This window comes from Physcomitrium patens, chromosome 9, assembly GCF_059467195.1.
Source record: "Physcomitrium patens ecotype Gransden chromosome 9, ASM5946719v1, whole genome shotgun sequence".
Lineage (NCBI taxonomy): Eukaryota > Viridiplantae > Streptophyta > Bryopsida > Funariales > Funariaceae > Physcomitrium > Physcomitrium patens.
Genome location: NC_143418.1, coordinates 1,748,438 through 1,766,360, shown reverse-complemented (window position 1 = coordinate 1,766,360; position 17,923 = coordinate 1,748,438). Strand labels below are relative to the sequence as shown.

Below are 17,923 nucleotides of genomic sequence, written 5' to 3'. Positions count from 1 at the left end.
ATTTATATTAGTCTTTATAAATTCTTTTATTTGATAGTAATATTATACTACATTATTCATAATCTTCTAACCACATGTATCTTTTGATATGTACCAATTATTTTTCTTTAAATTAATATAAGATGTTCTTCATCTTGGTTAAATTCTTGGTGTTCACACTACTTATTTATAAACATATTCAAATCACTTACCAAACTTTGTTATTTATTAGAATAATTGTTTATAATTCTTTATCTAAACAACTTAATTTGTTGGCCTACTATTTATACCTTCAATATTGTACTATCAATAACTTGTAATAAGTATATTGCATTGTCATAGATTTTTTTTTTTAACATATGGTTTAAACTAATGTTAATTTTTATTTTTTTAAAAGTATTATATTGATTATATAAAATATTTTTATAAAAAAAGATTCAATTATTTATTTCAATTGCCTTAACTTGTAGTTAATGTTTTTTTATTAAACCTTTCTTTTACATTTTTTCTTGCTACTTTCAACTTCTCTATTGTTGCTTCAATATCAATAAGATTTTTTTTTTAATTATTGAATTTGTAATGCTAAAAACTATTCTTTATTAAAATCATTTTTTTAAGGTAGTATATTCCATGTAGGTATTATTTTTTTTATTAGCATGAGCTTTTCTCTATATATTAATTTAACATGTATATAACTTCTAATAATACTATAAATTATGTAGTTTATTATTAAAAATATATATATATATATATATATATATATTTAATTACCTAGTTAAGAAGTATAAGATAGTAGATAAATGCAAGTAGATTTGATAATATCTAGTGGCCAAGCTTCTTAAAAGCTTCATAGATACAGATTTGACTTTATATATATTTGTAGTTGATTGATAGGTTCAAAACTTGGCTAATAAGTTAGCCAAGTGTCACACATGTTGATAGCTTGTGGTATAAGCTAATCATGTAGCATACATATATGAAGCCTATCTTATAAGTTGAATATGAGTCTTATAAGTTGGACATATGTTGGAAGTCCTATAGAATGTCACCATGTAGTTCTTAATTATATAGAAAATCAAAGGAAGTATGAAGTCTTCTTCACTCTTGTCAAAGCATTTTTTATTCTTAGTCTTGTTTTAAGAGACTCTAATTTTATTGTCTTTCGCAATAGCTATTCTAGTTCAATATTATTCCATCTTTGACTATTTTTTTATTCTTTTTAAATGGGATAAGAGTATGTTGATTCTTTGGTTCTTTGAGATTCATATCCTTGACATCTATTTATAATACAAATGTTAGTATTCTAGGCTACCTATATACATTGTTATTGGAGATTTTTATTAATGTCTTAAAAATATGTAAATGCATATATTCATTCTTTCTATTTCTTTCTTGATTTTTTTTGAAAAGCTTAATTTTTTATTTTTTAAAAAAATTCTTGTGTTTTTTTTACATCTTAGTTACTCCTACATATGGTGATTTTTCCAATACAACATTAGCAAAAAAATAACATTTTCTTAGAAAATCAGCATATGTCTTTGGTACTTTTATTTTGAATGCTTGACTTTCAACCATATTTAATAAATCTTCTTGTACAAGTATCAAATCCTTTATTTTCTTAAGTCTTATAAATATTGTTATTAAATCCACCGTCTACTTGTAATATAGTGCTAAAAGATATGTTGGATGTCATTCATGTCAATGCCAAATATTAGTATAAAATTGATCAATTTTACATATTGCTACTAATTTAGCTACATCTTTATAAATAATTTATTATTAATATATATTTTTAATTTAATTAAATTTTCTTTAAAATTTTATATTTTATCTACCAATTTTCAAAGAATTTTTTTACTAATATTTTTTGAGCTTTTAAACCATATAATACCCATTATGATACTTCTTTCTTCTTCTTTGGATGCTTCCATAAATATCCATAAAGTAAAAAGTATCCATAATCTTTTTTACAAAAAAAATTGAATTCTTGATATATCCAATTATTTCATTGTTTCAATGTATTTAGGTACATTCTAATATCTATCTATTCAACTTAATATAAATGTCTTAAACATAATTCCAATTATGTGTTAAATTTTTCACCTTCACTTTTTAATAATATATTAGAATAAAAACATGCATCTACACCATCTTTTAGATCAATTATATCTTTTTTACCATACTATATTACTTTTAATAACATATTTATAATTAAATTATCTTTTCTTGCACTATGCTTAAACTCTAGAATCATCAATTTCGTATGTGATATCTACCTTGGCATAGTAATATTTGAAATAGAGCAACTTATTATCATATCCAATAGCTATTAGTGCATCAATTAAATATTCTTTTTTTATTCTCTATAGCTATTATTATATTCTAAATTTTTTTAAACTTATGCATGTATCTTTTTATAAGCATAATAAAAATTAATATTTATATTATAAATTTTAAAAATAATATTAATTAAATAAAAATACATAAAAAAAATTAATTTCATAATATCTTGGTGAAAAGATTCTTAGAAGCTATATTGATGTAGAGTTGACTTTACAAGTGTTTATTGGTAAATGATAGATTGAAAACTAGACCAACAAATTTGCCACACATTATGCATATCGACCACTTGTTTTACAAGTTTGTTACATGTTGAACATGTTGGCTACTTGTGGTATAAATTGGCTATGTCACCTACATGTTTAAAACTTCATTTATAAATTAGACTTATATTTGGCAAGTTGGACAAATATTGGATGCATTATAAAATATCAACACATGATTCTTTGGTCAAATAGTATATATAGAAGCAAGAATGAGATTTGTCTTTATTATTATCAAGTACTTTTCTTACTTCTAGTCTACTTTCAAGAATCTCTGATTTTTATTTCTTTAAGAATTAACATTCAAGTTCTTTCTTTAATATACATCTTTTTTATATTTATTTATTTTATCTTTATTTAATATACATCTTATTCTATTTATTTATATTCTTCAAATTCTTATCTTTGATACTAGCATTTAAAATCTTTGCTCCAAAGCTTACTACATATATGTTCTTATATTCACCAATATATATACATTCTTACTAAACTCAATAGAATTGTCATAGTGGTTAAATCTCTATTTTTTTAATACCAATTGAATTTGATGATATTATTAGTAAAGATTAAATATAAACTAGATTTTTCTTTCAATAATTATTTTTAAAAATTCATTCCTAATTAGACTTAAATCCGTATTTTTTATAGTTATCTTATTAATAAATTACATATCTTAATTAAATCTCATTGTTCTATTCTACTTTGATATTATGAATTGCTTATTATAATCAAAAGCTATTGATTAGTCTTTTTTAAAAATAGCTAACATTTTCATATTTTTATAGCTAATAAATCATTATTTAATTATTTATATGATTATTCAAGTATTTCAATCCAACACGCTACTCTTTATATATGCTCAAATGTATTAGGAATTATAATATATTAGTTTTATATCTTAAAATATATTTTGCATTGAAAAAGGCAACTAATTACTTATACTTGTAATATTAAAGACAACTACATAATCAAAAAGTGAATTTATCACATACATAAATTTCTATAAAACTTGCAATCTATTCATCTTTATGCTGACACAAGCATGAGATACCATTAACACCTAATTTATACAAAATAAAGACATTAGAAATATTAGCTTATTTTTTTCTAGTGATATGAAGCCTTGTACAATATCATATAAATAAAAAGTGATAATATTTAGAATATAAAAAAATTTGATTGCTAATATGAGCTATTGCTAAGAAGTTATTTTTCCAAGAAAAGATTAGGAATATTAAAAAGGAATTCAAAGAATTAAAAACATAAATCAATAAGTGGTTGAAGCATTATAAGAGCTGATCCATTAGAGGTGTGAAAAAGATCTAAACTTCTTAATACTTGGTCAAATCAATCAAGCATGGATTATTGGTCCTAAATACTAGATTAAATTAGCAAAATAATGTGTATAAAGATGTAGAAATTTACTAATAGATTTGGATTACAATATCTAATATGAAAAATTTAATAACACTTATAATATTATATTCTTTAAATAGCAATAATTCATCTTATTCTTCTCTCAATAGTAGATTTACTTTAAATTATAGAACATTCAATGCCTCTAAGTCTTTATAATCTGGCTTTTACAAAATAATTAGATGCATATAATTTAAAAACATTTATCCATATTATAGATTTTACCAATTAGTCACGATTTTTTAAAAGAATTTTACCAAAATCAACAAAATATATATATATATATATATATATATATAGTACAAAGAAAAAAATTGAATCCAACTTTATCTTACAAAATAAATATAATTATTCTAAAACCAAGATAATAATATATTTTGACAAAAATAAGAAAGAACCTAAAAACTCCATCTTGAAAGAGAAGTTCATCCAAGGAATTTTCTAAGTAAGAGTTTTGGTTAGTAAGAAATTTTTAGCAAAATGTGAATTAGATGTAGCTAGAACTTTGAATTTTGAAGTAGTATAAAGTGTTAGTCCTTCCAAGACACTTAATAATTGTAAAATCAAGATACAATAAGCAATCATTAGCAAATGATATAACTTGTTAGCGAATAGAAAAATGATTAGTAATAATGCAAACAGGGATACAATCATGTGCTCTAAACTATCTTCAAATTAAGCTATTTTTAATAGAAATTAAAAGAAAAAATTACTTCAAGAGTTATAACTAGAGAAGATTTATAAAAATAATAAATAAATAAATAAATATAAATAAATAAAAATAACAACAATAATACACATATACACACACACACAAATACTTTACATGCATGCATGCAAATTAAACAAGTAGAGACAAATGAAAAAGATGAACTATTACCTTTCAAAGAATATATCATTGATTATACAAAAGTTGATAAATAGAAGAATTTCTATATTTAAAAATATACTATCAAATATTATTATAAGATAAAATCAAGTAAATTAAAATGGTTAGATACAAAGGATTTAGTAACTCCGATAGTAGCAACAAATTTAAGAGTAGAGAGACAAGAAAATATATGTGCAACTTCCATTACAAAATAACTTCTAGAAGATCATGGATACAATAAATCCTAATTCCTAAATGCATGATTAATAATCTCTATTTTTATTATGGTTACATTCATCTACCTATTGCATGACAAATCAATCTTTCAATTATAAAATCTCGCCTTTTTTTTAATTACTAAGCAAAAAAACAAGATTATAAGTTTATAACCTAAAAATAATATCTATTCTAAAAAATTTTATTATATAATCAAGAAATATTAGTTTATTGATATAAATTAAGTAATTTAAATATACTTTGATAAGTTGTAAGAAGTGTTATTAATTTTAAATATTATATAAAATATATCTTTTAATACATATTAAAATTTTAAATATTTTTTATTATTTTAAATTATGATTTAGATATTTATTATAAAACCATAATAAGAAATGATAAATCTTGTATGTCCATAGTTATCAAATTTAGTTTTTTCTTGATTGTTAACAAGATTTGTTTTACTTATTTATGATATGCAATAAGTATTATTAATACAAAGAATTTTAAACTATATGAAAACTAATAAATTTATTATAGAATATTTTTGTAATTATTAAATCTAATCTTAAAGATTTATTTCTATACCACTTATTGTATTAGAAGTGCCAAAGGAAATTCTTTTAGATTCTTTTTTCAGAAAACTTTGTATTGATAATCCTATAAAGCATAGAAAGGATGTTATTTTAAAAATAGTATTGTATTTAACATAATTATTATTATTAAGAAACATTTGTAGTTGTGTAACAAAAATGATCAACAAATGTTGATGTATATATTTAGAGTTTATTTATTCAATTCAAATACCAACTTGCAATGATTCTTCATGATATTGTACAATCTAATTAAGAGTATATCTACCATACTTGAGTTGGTATGAATCTAATCACTATATCTAAGTCAATCATAACTATCGACATTTCTATTTTTTATCTAATTTTTTTTATTATAGTAATAAATAAGTTTAGTGGCATATTTTATAATACCAACTTAAATTTATTTTACGTCTTATAGTCTGAAACAAATCTCATTGCAAGAATTAATAACATGTTATAAGAAGTTTTTTCAATTTCTTAAATCTTTATGTATGAACTAATCATACTATTGTTAAAAAAATTCAAATCTAACAAAAAAAAAAAAAAAAAAAAACTTAGTTCTTGACATATAGATTGGTGTGTCTACACAAGTGATTTTTTCTCATTTTGCATCTATTTATATTTTTATATTAATTTAGATGATTATTTGAGAGTTAAATATCTATAGATTCTATTTGAAAATGGTCTTTTTAAGTTCAACCTTAACAAAAAAGAATTTATGGAAACACCAATACGTGAACTGGAATCAATCATGTGAATCTTCAACAACATTAAATTTGTAGTTTATTATCTGAATAATTTTAATATTTTTTATTTTATTTGATTTTATAAATAAATGATAAATTCTTTTTTGTTAAGGTTGTATGTTGCTGGTACTTTTTTTTATTATTTGAACTTACAAAAAAATAATAATATGTTGCTAAAGTTTTTTTTTTTTTAAATTATTTGTCAATATACATGTAAAAATCTAAAATTATGCATTATAATATCTATAAATATTTTTGTTAGAATCTTAGAAGCAATCAAAGTTATAATTTTTTTTTATTAAAATAATTTAACAAATACTCTCCAAAATAGATTGGTTAAAACTACTAAACATTAATATTCATATTTAGAATATTTTTATACTATTTATTATTTTATTTATTTTAAATTTAAAAAAATAGAATTTTAGTTGCAAATATATTTAGCTAATAGTAATGTTTTTATTTTTATCTTTTGCATAGACATAAAATGGTTCAGTTTTTTATTTTTATTTTTTAATTGTATAGTTTGTAAAAGAGTAAAAAATATTGAAAAGATAGAAAATGTTGTACTAATATTTTAAGACAGATATAATAATCATCCATGTTGTTTTGAGATTAGAGTAATTCTACTTCATGATTACTTGGCTTTAAAGTCATATTTGACAGTATTAAAAAAAATATAATTAACTAAAAACAAGTAATAATCAATATTTTCTATTTTTAATTTTTTTCTATAATAAATTAAAAATTAAAATGAATACAAGTTTACCAATATAATTACAAAAAAATTTAGACCTTGTCAAGTTTTATGGAACTTCATTTTTCATTTAGTATAAAAACTAAGATAAATAGACTTGAATTTAAATATTATTACTTAACAAGATCTCAAATCAATTTATTACCAACATGGCTAATTCTAAGTTATTTTTAACTTTACTCTATAAAAAAGGACATCAAATTGATAGGTTAAAATGATGTATAAAGAATTGGTTTTAAAATATATAGAAGAATAGGTCTAATTTATTTAAATCATATTTATTTATAATGAATATATATATATATATATATATATATATATATTATCATGTAAAATAACAACCCAAAACATGTATATTTTTAAAGAAGACAATTGATAAAAATATCTTAAGGTATGTCATTTATAATATTTATAATATTTGTAGTATTGTACTGTGAATTAAATTTTAAAATACTATTAAATTTATTTTTTATAATTATTCTATCTTACTGTTTTATAAAATTCTGTTATTTATTTAAAACCTCTATTATAGTAACAGAACCGGGATTTTTGTATGTATCATTGTATCTGTATGTTTCGTTTGTGAAGCAACTGAGAAATAATATTTATAAAGATTTCTTTTTTATTAGACACTAAATAGTGTTAGTTAAACCAAAATTTGTAAATTAACGTGTCTATAATTTGAACATTTATAAAACAACCATAAGAATCATGAACATATGTAAAATGACCTAAAACCTCTACATGACACGGAGTGAAATTTTAACAGATAACAACTAAGAATGCCAAAGGTACAAATCTGCACTCTGACTACAAAACTCCCACTTGCATGGGCCAAACTAGTAAATGGAGTAGTACTACCACCATAAATAAATAAATAAGTAAATAAATAAATAATATATATATATATATAATAAGTGAATAAAAAATAACGACATATCAGAAAATCCATAAACAGTGAAACAATCAAACCGCCAATAGCTCTCATTCTAATAAATATCTACCAGAACACCCAAACCACACCAAATAATCGTGCACTGAACATCAATGCCTTTCCTCACTATCTGTTTCAAAAAAAACAGAACAAAGTAAAAAGAAAAAAACAAAGCTTATCTAGAGGGGCATGGCGATAAGAGGGACACTGCAACAGTTCAATGACAAAACGTGCAATACATTTGCAAACAATACAGTAGCCCATGCATGGTTAAAAATTTACTAAGAAAAGCTTCTAAAGCGTCCCAACAGCTGCTCAGCCTCAGTCCTCGCTGAGCCACATGTGGCGCCGCCCCATTGATTGACGTCAGATAACAATTGATCAGAGGATCGAATCTCTTAATCATCCACCCTCACATGCTACAGATATATTGTCTAGCCAACGGATTGCGTACAAGAACGATGTGCGAATCGATTCCCCATTGACTCGCTTTGTCACATACGGAGCTGCGTAGTAAATTATCAAATCAAGTACGTCACATGCTGCGACACTATGTATGCGTCGCGAGTCCGAAGACTTTGATGCGATTGCTTGAAGTTTTGCTTGCCTGACGTCGGAGCATTCACATTTAGATTGCAAGATTCTTCGAGCATCCCCTGGAGAACCCAATTTTGGCAAGCGGCGGGAACGTGCATCGCTGCGGTTCGGATTCGTGCTCGGAAAGTCGCTCTGATCAAGTGGCAGTCGATGTCCGAGTTGGGCTAGAACTTGGGACCGATTAGGCCGCGTGGGTTTGAATTGTGGTGCAGGCAGGCGACGTCTACTTTTCTCTGTGGAGCTTCGATAGTGCTCGTTGTTTGGATACTTGACAGCATTTGTTTATTTGAATTTTTCTTTCTTTACTTTATTTTATTTTATTTTTTATATCGTTGTGTGTTCTGGGTCTGTGTATTGAGCTTCTTGAACATGGTCGTGAGTTTAGCTGTGGAGCGTGGTGGTTTGTGTTCGTGATGTCTTGTGGCGTGTTTATGGTGCTGGTTGTGCAGATTTTGTGTCGGAGGTGATGCATGCTTGTTAAGTAATTGGTCATGGTTGCAAAGGGATTAGGAGATGACTGGAGCTGAGAAGATGGAGGAAGGTGTTGGCCATGGCCAGAATGGAGGTCACGAAGTTGTAGGGGTGGGGCGAGATGGGATGGAAATTGAGGTGTTGAAGCAAATGCGGGCGATGCTAGCCAAAGTTGACCCTACATCCAAGGTTAGCACTACTCGGGGAAATATTTGAGTGCAATGAGTGTGGGTGTTGAGGTTTGAATTGGAACTCGGAGATTGACATTCCCGCTGATGTGATCAGGACACCGACGACGCAACTTTGCTTCGCTTCCTCCGGGCAAGGTCCATGTGCGTTCCGAAAGCTTGCAAAATGTTCGCCGAACACCAGAAATGGCGACGGGAATACTTCCCTCAGGGTCATGCTCAAGAAGACGAGATTAAGGATGAGCTCACTGCAGGGAAGTTTTTCATGCAAGGTCATGACAGAAAGGGTCGCCCCATAGCCCTGCTCCTAGGAGCGAAACACGTTAGTAGCAAAAAGACCATCGAAAGGCAGAAACGTAGGTTACCTGCTGTGAGCCGCTCCAATGAATCTAATGTTGCTTCCATTTCGTTGGTCAGTCATTCGATTTACGCCTGCTCAATGGATTGAATAAACCAAAATTACCAAGTCTAAGCTCTATTCTCAGTCTCCTGATTTGGTGTTCTCGTATCCTTAGTTTAACAGGCGTATATATGTAAGCTGGACGTTCTGTGTTGATCTTGCAGAGGCCCTCTCTTATTTAATGGACAAACTTATTTGCAGGTAAGTCAGCTGCCATATCCAGTTCATACAAAGTCAGTTTTGTTCATTTATTTATTCTTTACTTTTGGGATGAACATATAGTGAGAGGCTGAAACTCATGACTTCTCCAGTAGCTGCATTTCGATCCGTTTGTGTCCTAATCAGACAACTCAGAAACATGTCTTGTTTTCCAGTGTGCAAGTGATGTAACATTGTCAAAATATCAAGTGATGTTACAACATCGTTAATTGTTGTAACTTGCAGTATGCCACCTGGGGAGGAGAAATTCATTGTTATATCTGATCTCAAGGATCTGAAACTTAAGAATCTAGATTTTCGGGGATTCATCTCTGCATTCAATTTCATGCAGGTGAAGTGAATCAACTTCATCTTAACCCTTCCAATCCCATCTTAGGAAAAATAAAATCGGTTCTAGACTTCCCACTCTCTTCCCTGGTAACGTGTGATATTTGTAGTTCTTGCGAGAGAATCGGTATATGTGGCAGTTCTTATTTCCATGTTCCACTTAAGGGATCCCGACTTGCAGGCTTATTATCCAGAGCGATTGGGAAAGGTATATGCGTTGCACATCCCTCAATTATTTTGGGCCTTCTGGAAATTGGTTCACCCCTTCCTAGACGACGTCACAAAAGCCAAGGTAATGGTCTCTGACAAGTCTGCCCTATCCTTGTTTCAGTTCACCATGTTTACTTCAAACAAATAGAATGTGGACTTGCTGACGACCGTGGCAGCTAACTCGTCTGTTCCTTTCTCATGAACTTCGACAGTTCAAAGACTTATGTGGGTTAATGGTTTCCAGATTTCGTTTGTGGAAGATGATAAAATAGAAGAAACTTTGCTGAAAGACATCAGTTTGGAGGAGATTCCGACTTTGTATGGAGGTTCGAAGGAGTTGGTACCGCTTGAACTTGCGCAACCACCCGGTTGGCCTCAATTCAAGCCTGTCACCTGATCGATTTTGTGGAAGCCACTACGTTGTGTGGCATTATTTTTAGGTACATTGCCGTAACCGTAACCAGACAATTGATTCCTGAATCACTCGTCGAGTAAGACATTGTTATTCTTAATTCGGTCAATTTTTCTCCACATTCTGAAAGTACAATCAGAGAAAGACAGGCCCAGATCTCCAGCCACGCGGCTGAGTGACTAAGGTGGTTGTCAAATTGAACAGGTGTCTATGAAAATTAGATATGTTGATCGATCCCGTTATCTAACTACCTTAAACATTCAATGAAGACTTCCAGCAAGAGGCTTCCCGTTCAGCTGCACATCGCCCATTTACTATACCTTGTGCATTGTGAGTCATCCGTTAGTCATGATTCATGAGTCACAAATGGCGGCTGTATTTCAATACCTTAAAATTATAGGCATGTAGCCAAATTCCGCTGTGTCTGCTGCTCCAGATCACTAGGAAGCTTCAGAGACACCTATTTCATGAATTCCATGCTTGGAACCTTTCGAAGTATATTCAATCAGACGTTCAATTACAATAGCAAGAACTTGGGTACTGCCCAGAGTCTTCTCAGTCGAGCGTTTGAGATGGGTCCTTGACATTCTGCTGTTTCTTCGTTGAATATGTTTCGTCCTCCGCTTGACTGTCGGTTTTTCCAGAATAGGATTCTTCCAAAAGCTGACACTGGACTAATGGTAGTGTTTTTGGTCGTTGAATCAACATTCTTGGAGTCCTAAGACTGGATTCATTCAAAGGTTCCCTCTGTTGACGGATACCCCATTACTTCAACTGTTAGACTGTGAAAGACTTTGACGATGCATCATTCCTCATGACTTGCATCAATTGGGTTCACAGGGTCGTTGTGGAATAACGCTGGATTCAGGTGTGATCAGTCGGATTATGTGCGAAAACGGTTTTCAGGAATTCTTCACTTCGGGATTCTGTATAGAAGCATATTGTGTTATATGGAAGGGTGTGATCTGGAGCAGTAGACACAGCGGAATATGCTCGCATAAAAAAAAAAATGATATTAAAAAAATAAAAAAATAAATGATATTCATGAAGAGAAAGAGAGTAGTAGAAAAATTGCAACATCAATATTAGGTTAGGTTAGAAATACACCACACTTACACCTGAAATATCCTTTTTAAATTATAATAATTATTATAACGATAACAGTTTTATCCCTAACAACAAAGTCACAAACCTGTTCATTGTAATGACATGAATGAAGGAATCTATTCATACTGCAATGTTTGTACGTTCATAAATAGACTTCCTCTGACGTTTGAGTATTATTTGTATCAGCACATGGAACTTGATCAAGCTCATGAACAGGGACAATTTGTGGATGAACCTATTTTGTAATTAAATTTTGTTGAGACCTAAAACTTAGTTGATATACCAAGTAAAATTGTATTTTTATTTTACAAATATTTATAAAAAATATGTATATCATAAGAAAAAAAATTACTTAAAATCCCAATTTACGAAGACATTTTGAAAACCTTACAAAAACATCTTATAAAAGAAACATTGTCTTTCATAAGTCTTGATCTTTGAAGATAGTGTAAATAGAGAGAAGGTCATAAAATAGACCAAATTATAATTTTTATTTTAAGTATAAATTACACAATCTTATATTTTTAAAATAATTTTAAATAATTTTAAAAATAATTATAGTTTTTTAATAGTTGTTTTTGGTATATTTTCATACAACTTCTCTTGAATTTTGGTAAAAAACCATTTCTTTGAGATTGGGCTATTGCAAATCCCAAGAGACAATACTAGATATGTTATTTAAGAGAAGAGTTTTATGCCACCTTATCTTTTCATTAAATATACTTTGGGATAATTTTTTCAATGTATAAAGCTAATAAACTGTGGCTTTGTAATTTCAACCAATGAAAGAAATTAAAAGTTGTGACCTTTTACCTTGGTTTTTTTAATATAAAAAATTCTCCTAGAAATATTTGAATTCTCCAAAAATCACATTTAAAATTGATTTAACCAATCATTTGATTATTTATTTAAATAAATTTATTTTTGAAAGTAATTTTTAAAAAAATAAAAAAAATTATTAAATATCTTTTTTTAATCCAATAATATCAAAAAAAAATACCATACAATGTAAGAAATTTTTTATAAAAGACAATAAAATTTTAACTAATCTTGTCGAACATTTCAAAAAAATCTGATACTTCAATTATGGATAATTTTTTTTATACAAGTAGACATAAAAATTTACAACAAGAGATAAGTATATTAATGATTATGCCAAACAACAAGAAGCATGCAAACCACAAAAGAAACAAAATTTCAAAATTTGAAGATGGTTTTACTCTTATTTTTGTTTGTAGTATTTCTTAAGCTAAAACTTGTTATACAAGCTTGTAGTGTTTTTTTTTTTCCAAAAATATTAGAAGAAGTCCTTTAAAAAATAATATTTTTTAAAATGTAAATCTATTTTTTAAAAAATATTAAGATATTCTATCTACACATGCAAAATCAATCAAATAAAGTGAAAGAATTAAAAATAACACTCGCAAATGAGCATGGTTATCTTTGCAAAACTAGAGTGTTATTTTGTATCCAAGTAAAGGAAGACCATCCTCGATCATTGCCCATATTCATGGCATATTACACAACCCTTTTTGGACAGCTATATATATATATATATATATATATATATATATTTATTGTAATTTTTCATCCATCCACAATGCATAACTCATGGCCTCTCAACGCCAAGCTTAGCTTTGCTTTATTCAGTTTCTTAGCCCCATCAATTGAAATGTCAAATACATTGCTGGGTCCTCACAGTTCCACGTGGATCCTGGCATCCACCTGGCATCCACCTGGTGGCTCATGTCAGCTGTCCAAGCCTTAAAGAGCCTGAACCCTAATTGTAGCCAATGGAATCACGAGGATATCCACGTGGGCACATAGTCTCAAGTGTGGATACAAGAATATTAAAAATAAAAAATAAAAAAGTTTCAAGTCTTGAAAACATTATCAGATGATTTATTAATTTCTTTCTTTTTCTATTTTTATTTTTTGTCATTGGAACTCGAGTTAGGAGCAGATATGAGCAGATAAAGAATAATGTGATGTCTTTGTGTCATGCCTATTAAGGCTTTTTCTTAAGTTTTTATATTTGTCTTATTAGGATTTTCAAAATTCTATTCCAATGGATATAAGTGACATTATAAGATAAGATGTTCACAAGTATTCATGGCACATCATATTATGACGTTGATGTAGAGCGTGCAAAAGACACACATAGTTTAGTTCACCATAAAGAATAGATAGTATCAGAACTTAATAATAATAATTATTACTATTATTGTTATTTTTCTTATCAATTTATAACATTTATTTCTTTTGATTTTCCTCTTCTTTTAAATTAATTTACTTACACATTTTGAAGAAAATCCTTAATATATTGACATGATTATTGGTCTAAGTAATTTTATGCCAATGTAACCTATCCTTATTTTTTTACTTTCTGGGTTCTTTTAAGGCTTTCATACCATCAATAACATGTTACTCATAGTTTTAGCTTAGAACATCTTGTCCATACTAATATTGTTTCAATGTTGGTTTGTTTGTTTGTTCGTTTTGTTTTGTTCTTTTTGTTCTTTTGGAATTAATATAGGCATAACATTGCCTGTTTTTGCAATTGGTTTTAGGATTTATATATTTTGCAACCATCTAAATCATAGAGATGAAACTAACTGAATACTCAAACTTGGTGCCAAATATGCAATTTAATTTGCTTCTTAATTTTGTACACATCGCAAAATGTTTCAATTCTTTATTTTACTAAATTCAAATTTACAAGCCTACATATACAAAAATGTGAGTACATCACACACATTGTTGAACTGTGGTGAAAAAAATTAAGAAAAATACTAGCCAAGTTATTGATGTAAATTTCTGGAGCATTTGCTTACAAGAATATTTTTTATGTATTAAAAAAGAATCAAAATCATAATCAAACAAATAGTAAATTAAAAGATAAAAAGAAAGAGAACAAAAAAGAATGATGTATTCAAATGCATATAGAATGGATGTTTGACATGTAAAACATTTGTGCACATTTTTGTTGCTTTTTGTTTTTTGTGAAGCTTAATCATCTACAACTTTTGCAGTACATGGTTCACAGAAGTCATTGTTTTCAAATAAATTATCAGGACAAACATATTTTGAATTGAATCCTAAATAAAAAAATTTTCATCATCATCATCTTTACTATTTTTAATCATAAACTATAATATGCTCAAAATACACCTACAAATACTTAGACTATGTATGACACTTGTGAATCTTGCTCATATTCTTATTTTAATTCATGATTTTATAAATGTCTAAAATTGTATTATAACTGTGAAGTGTTTAATATACTTGTAGGATTCTTTCTTGAATAATAGAATATGTAAATATATATGTATGTATATCTATAGAAGAATGTTAAATATATCCATCCTTTTAATGAATCGATCCATCCTATTGTTACTATTATTAGAAAATAGATCATCTCCACAAACCATCCTTACAATCATGGCTCTCATCTCCACCTCCCTTGTTCCCAGCCTTTGCTCCCTCTATTCTCAAATTTCATCTCAACCATCCTTATTTCCAACTCTTACTCTATTTGTTCCCAGTTCTTATGTCAACCCCCCTTGCTCCTTGTTGAGAATGTTTTAGAAAGACACAAGAGTAATAGTAAGTCATATACATACATAAGAGTAGTAGTAAGTCATACACATACATAAGAGTAGTAGTAAGTCATACACATAAGAGGGTTTCTAAGGAGAGAGAGCTTCATACATAAAATTCTATTGATTTGGTTGTGTCTCATATACAAGAAGAGAAAAGGAGAGAGGATAAACAGTACTTCTCCACTAGACTCTAAATATTGTAGCTATGGTATTTACTATAGTCTACAATAAATATTATAGAGAGCGCCGACTATATTTAATGATCTCAACACTCCTCCTCGCTCATCATAATATTTACATAATATAAAATTTTTATAGAATTATGATCTATACTTTTCTGTGATCTTGGAAGATCAACAATTGTTGCCTCATTAAAACCTTATCTAGGAAAACCTTATTGTATTTAAGGATAAAACCATAGATGAAGGAAAAAGAGTACAACATCATTTTCTTTAATTATTTAAAGAGCTCATTAACTTTCTTATTCAAGAAAAGCAAGTCACCGCATACCAATGCCATAAGTAAGTCGACGATGGTTGCACAATGGGAGAGCTTTGGTGAAGAGATCAACAAGATTATTTATAGATTCAATTTTCTTAATTATAAGTACTTGATCAGTAATCAAGTCATGGATATAACTAAAATACTTTGGATCAATATGCTTTGTCCTGTCATCTTTAATGAAACCAACTTGTATCTGTGTAATACAAGTATTGTTATCTTCATGCAAGATAGTTGGAGAATCATCATATAAAAATTCACATGTTGTATGAATGAATTTATCAATTGATCACAACCAAATACATTCTCGAGATGCTTCATGTAAGGCAATAATTTCTACATGGTTGGATGAAGTTGCAGTTATTGTTTGTTTCACTGATTTCCATGATATTGCAGCTCCATGTCTTAAAAATACATATCCTGTTTGAGATTTAGCTGTTGCAGTATGAGATTTATATCCTGCATCACAATATCCAACTAATTTTGGATTTGCGGATTGTGTGTAGTATAATCCCAAGTCTTTAGTACATCTTAAATAACATAATAAATGTTTGATGCCATTCATATGTCATAGTATTGGACATGAACTATGTCTTGTAAGAACACTAACTGCAAATGCAATATCTGGTCTTGTAGATGTAGCTAAATACAAAAGTGCTCCAACCGTTGCGAGGTATGGATATTGATCTTCCAATATTTCTTCCTCCTCTATGCATGGATAGTATGGATCATGACCATCTTATATTCCATAGGGCGAGATGTAAGAGTGTCTACAATTGGACCAAAGATTTTTCTCTTACGCAAAGAGGCATACTCCTCCTCAATAACAATTTTTTATTTTGACCAATTAGAGCCACACATCACTTCTTCGATGGTTTGAGGTTCAAAATCGTCTTCCTCGTAAGAAAGGGCTTCTATAATCAAATATGCAAATGATTCATCTACTATAATAGATGATCTGTCCCAAATATCATCTGTAGCACAATACAAAATAGATAATTCTTTACTCAACTTATTCTTATTCCTTCCAAATCTAAGATTGTTTTTCATAAGAATTAAAGGTATAATATGGATGGATATATTATCATGAATTGGTAGTTCTGCAAGATGAGTGGCAATTTCTTGAGAAATAATACCAAGATTAGTCAATTTTATAGCTTTCTTCTTACATGGTTGCTTATGTGGTCCATGAATTCTTTTAGTTATTGTTGTTATAACTTGACGTATTATAGTCAATGGCACTAAAATTTGAGTAAGTGCATTCTGAGCCTCATTAATAGGAACTCTTATAATTCTAGGTGCATCATTGTGTCAAGGACAAAGACTCGATAAGGGAAAATATACACCAAAAGGCTATCTCGATATAATAAGTCAAAATATAAACAAGTAGGTATATTAAAAGGAAATTGGAATGGCTATTGCCACAAGACAAGAAACTAAAGACTCTTGAACCTGGACTAGAAGCAAGAAAGGAGTTGACAAGAGTGAAGAAGCCTTCACTCTTGTCTCTATATATACTATCTAACTAGGGGCTACGTGGCGACATTCTATAGGACCTCCAATATGTGTTGACTTTGTAGGACACATGCCTTGACTTACAAGGCAAGTTTTTCTACGTGTGGGCCACATAGTTAGCTTGATCTTCAAGCAAACAACATGTGTGGCACATGGCCAACTTGTTGACTACGTTTCTAATCCAAAAAGTCAATTAAAGACACCTATGAAGTCAAAGCAGCGTCTAAGAAGTTTCTAGGAAGCTTCTATATTAAAT

The 17,923-nt window shown here is 28.5% G+C and overlaps 1 protein-coding gene across 5 annotated transcripts; it reads left to right on the top strand.

Moving 5' to 3' along the window:
* The first annotated feature begins 8,595 nt into the window (after positions 1 to 8,595).
* Positions 8,596 to 12,060, top strand: LOC112286325 (uncharacterized). Of its 5 annotated transcripts, XM_090252885.1 has the most exons (8): positions 8,786 to 8,927; positions 9,165 to 9,375; positions 9,472 to 9,730; positions 9,939 to 9,975; positions 10,219 to 10,324; positions 10,502 to 10,612; positions 10,775 to 10,970; positions 11,147 to 11,474. In XM_090252885.1, exons 2-7 carry the CDS (start codon positions 9,229 to 9,231, stop codon positions 10,925 to 10,927), a joined length of 813 nt encoding a protein of 270 aa, XP_090109011.1. In that variant the 5' UTR covers positions 8,786 to 8,927; positions 9,165 to 9,228; the 3' UTR covers positions 10,928 to 10,970; positions 11,147 to 11,474. The 5 variants fall into 5 exon arrangements, with proteins under 5 accessions (XP_024383867.1, XP_090109011.1, XP_024383864.1 ...); XM_024528099.3 differs by having other exon boundaries at positions 8,596 to 8,927; positions 10,775 to 11,474; XM_024528097.3 differs by lacking the exons at positions 8,786 to 8,927; positions 11,147 to 11,474 and adding an exon at positions 11,783 to 12,060 and having other exon boundaries at positions 9,013 to 9,375.
* The last annotated feature ends 5,863 nt before the right edge of the window (positions 12,061 to 17,923 follow it).